This window comes from Branchiostoma belcheri, unplaced genomic scaffold, assembly GCF_001625305.1.
Source record: "Branchiostoma belcheri isolate BF01 breed outbred unplaced genomic scaffold, Haploidv18h27 scaffold71, whole genome shotgun sequence".
Classification (NCBI taxonomy): Eukaryota; Metazoa; Chordata; class Leptocardii; order Amphioxiformes; family Branchiostomatidae; genus Branchiostoma; species Branchiostoma belcheri.
The window spans coordinates 72,520-75,710 of record NW_017804365.1 but is presented as its reverse complement, the minus strand read 5'-3'; the positions used below and the strand labels follow the sequence as shown (position 1 = coordinate 75,710).

The following is a 3,191-nucleotide window of genomic DNA, read 5'->3' as shown; positions in this document are numbered from 1 at the left end:
TTCATTGTACCGTCGATATTGTATATCATATGTATATGTAGTGTAAGTCTGAATTTATAATATTCCTCAAGCTTTTAAATTGTAAGAAGTCGACAATTCAGCCATTTAGGCAGCCATATAGACCTTTAAACTGTGTATGTTTATGTGAAGAAGAATAATTGTTGTCTATGTATTTTGTTTTGTCTTGTCGAATAAAGCTTTGAAAAAAAAATAATAATAATAAAACCAGTCGTCATCATTAGATTGTCTCTGTTACAATTATTGTGCAATAAACTTTGACTTCGCTTTGGACTAAGGTTAGTCAGTGTCTCCTTCGTTCAGCCGTACTTTGGACATGCGCATTCGCATCTACGTAATGTCTACGGCGAAAGGTCAAAGGTATCTTGGACGCAAACAAACACCGAAAGGGAACTTCCGGTTTCCACGGACGGCATATATTAAGCTTGTTGTCAAGGCTTGCTGGCGAGGAACGTAGCGAAAATGACTAGTTCAGACATCTCGCGGGCGGCAGGAAAGTTTCGCGACATAGACGCGAAACTTCAGAGTTCCGGTCGCGATCTCGAAGACCTCAGTCGTGTTCAGAAGGATTACGTGCGAGAACTTGAGAACGCTATGGCGGAAATGGACGCCTTGATCGAGGCCGAAGCCCTTAAGAGTCTTGGCGACGTGTTCTTGGAGAAGGGAAGAACCAGCGGTGACTTGGCGGAGTTCGGCAAGGCCCAGTCCGTGTATAGTGCCGCACTGGTCCGGTGTACTCACATCGGGCAAGTACAGACACTCCTACATCGCGTGAAGTACGCAAGAACATTCACCGACAGGTGTAACAGTACGGTCAAATTACCCCCCAACCAAAATGGCGACAGGAATAAGCTGGATAGCAAAGTGAATAGGGAACAAGAACAACTTTCACATCTAAAAATTGCCGAGAGAGTTCAAACTAGGGTAGCAGGTCTAACAGAAGAGTCCTTAGAAGCTAGCTATGTTCACTTGTTGGTAGAAAGTGTTACGGCGTCGGACTTGTTAGCAGAGGTAGAAGCGCTGAAGGGCCTGGGTGACGAATATCTGAGGCGGGGCGGGGTGAGCAGGGACACGGCGGATTTCACCCGGGCGTCTACCCTGTATTCCGCCGGCCTCGCGCGATGTCAGGACGCGGACAACAAGGTCGCTCTTCAACACAGGGTCAGGTATTCGGCTCGACTCAGGACTGAGGAAATTAAGGTAAGTTTTTCGTGTGCTTAGCGGTTGTTCCTTTGTGTTTACTTCAGCTAGACTTATAAATTAGTCATTACGAGTGACGTAACGCTACATATTGTTGTTACTACCTATTGTCGTCCGCGTAAGGGTCAATGCACACAAGTCAAGGTGAATTGCACAAAAAATGGGGTCTTCTGGCGTAGCGGCAGTGTGCTGGTCCCGGGTTCGAACCCTGCCATGCCACCGATCTTGTGCCCTTGGGAGTGCACTTTTCACGACTTTCCTTACAGATAAAAAATGATTTCTCTATGTAGGTGACGGCATACCTCAGGTGGTTTCTATGTTTTGGTATTTCTGTACAGTAGATGTTCCCGTTTCTGTACAGTAGATGTTCCCGTTTCTGCTATGTCTTGATTTATTGTTTAGTGGTGCCGTTCATATTTAGTTACGTTCTTCAATGAGGGAGGCACCAAAATGAATTGTACAATATACCTGTAAAACATGTAATGCAAATACGTTGTAGGTTGGTGCTCTCTCCTGTTTTTGGTATGTTGCAGCCGTTGTGCATAAATATTAAAAAAAAACTGTTTCATCTCGTCTCTATCTGTATCTGTATCTGTATCTGTATCTGTATAGCCGGTATAATCGCCCTTCGGCTTAACACACCAGCTTCGCGGCAGCTAGAAACGGAAGACCTGTTACACTAATCTTGCAGGAATTGTTTAAAGCATTCTAGTGATGATGCCCCAACTGTGCTTGGTGGCAACGAGTTCCACTCTACGATAGTTCTTGGAAATAACTTTGATATCTTAAGGCATAACTGTTTCTCGTTCTTTTCTGGGCTTTTCAATAGGGCACACATAAAAGATACGAACGCAAAACAATTGAGGTGCAGTACGTGGACAAACATCCGAGCGACAACATTGACAGTGAAGATGAAGAAGATTCGGGCCAAAGTGAGCCGAATGAACAAAGTGCAGAAAGGTATGTGCCTTACCTCCTGCAGTCTTTCGTGCACCATGACATCATTGTAAAAAGCTACTTTCCATGTTGATTTGATTATATGGACGGCATCCGAGCGCGCATGAATTTTCGTACGTTTCCAAAAAAAATGTTCCACCATACCGTAAATCGTACAAAGCAGATACAAAATGAGCATGTATATGGCGTAAATTGCCAAAAATATTGGAAAACGGTACTTATGTCGTAGAATGCCAAAATCAATTCCAAAGGACTTCACAATGAATGCACCCTTTTTCAAATCAACATGACCTAATTATAGGTTCATGCTCTGCAGTGACATACAGTGTTTCTCTGGCATTTGATTCAAGAGATGGTTTTCTATGCTCTTCTTGGTAACCATTCGTTTGTAAAACCGTTAACTTTGCCTTTGCGCCCCCGAAGGTCATGCATAGTAAAATACGATGCTTAAACTAAACCATACTGAAACACTGTGTAATGCTCCAGCACCTACGGAGACCAATATGAAGCCGGAGCCAGTGCCCTAAGGGACGGCGATTTGGAGTCTGCAGAACAGAATCTCGCCTCAGCACTAAGACTTGTTCACGGTAAGCTCATTCTGCCAATTTTTGGAGAGTTAGAAAGGTAAGAAATTCACAACATAGCCAGAAGTAATGTTATACATGCCCGTAGCCAGGATTTTGAATGGGGGGGTTCTTCCCACTGCTTGAGGGGACCTCGAGCGCCGAAGGCGCAAGGTTCCTAGGGGGTCCAGGGGCATGTTCCCCCGGAAAATTTTGAAAAATGAACCTTCTAAAATGGCATTTCGTGCATTATTGAGAGGATTTCCAAGAAAAAATCAGAGATAAATTTTTATTCAATGACAAAGGGAGCAGTTTTTCTACGATTCCAGTCCATCTTTTGAAGTAAAATCTTGGACCTTTACATAAAAAGTGGACCAAAAAGTGGACCTTTACATAAAAAGTGGACCAAAAAGTGGACCTTTGAGGCTTGTGGGGGGTTCTTCCGAACCCCCC

The 3,191-nt window shown here is 44.0% G+C and overlaps 1 protein-coding gene across 1 annotated transcript in view; it reads left to right on the top strand.

Moving 5' to 3' along the window:
• Positions 1 to 419: 419 nt before the first annotated feature.
• LOC109484909 overlaps positions 420 to 3,191 on the top strand; it is a 7,290-nt gene continuing 4,518 nt past the window's right edge. The window contains exons 1-3 of the mRNA XM_019788259.1: positions 420 to 1,218; positions 2,048 to 2,178; positions 2,662 to 2,762. Coding sequence (XP_019643818.1) covers positions 481 to 1,218; positions 2,048 to 2,178; positions 2,662 to 2,762 — 970 coding nt within the window. The 5' untranslated portion in view covers positions 420 to 480. The remainder of the gene's footprint in view (positions 1,219 to 2,047; positions 2,179 to 2,661; positions 2,763 to 3,191) is intronic.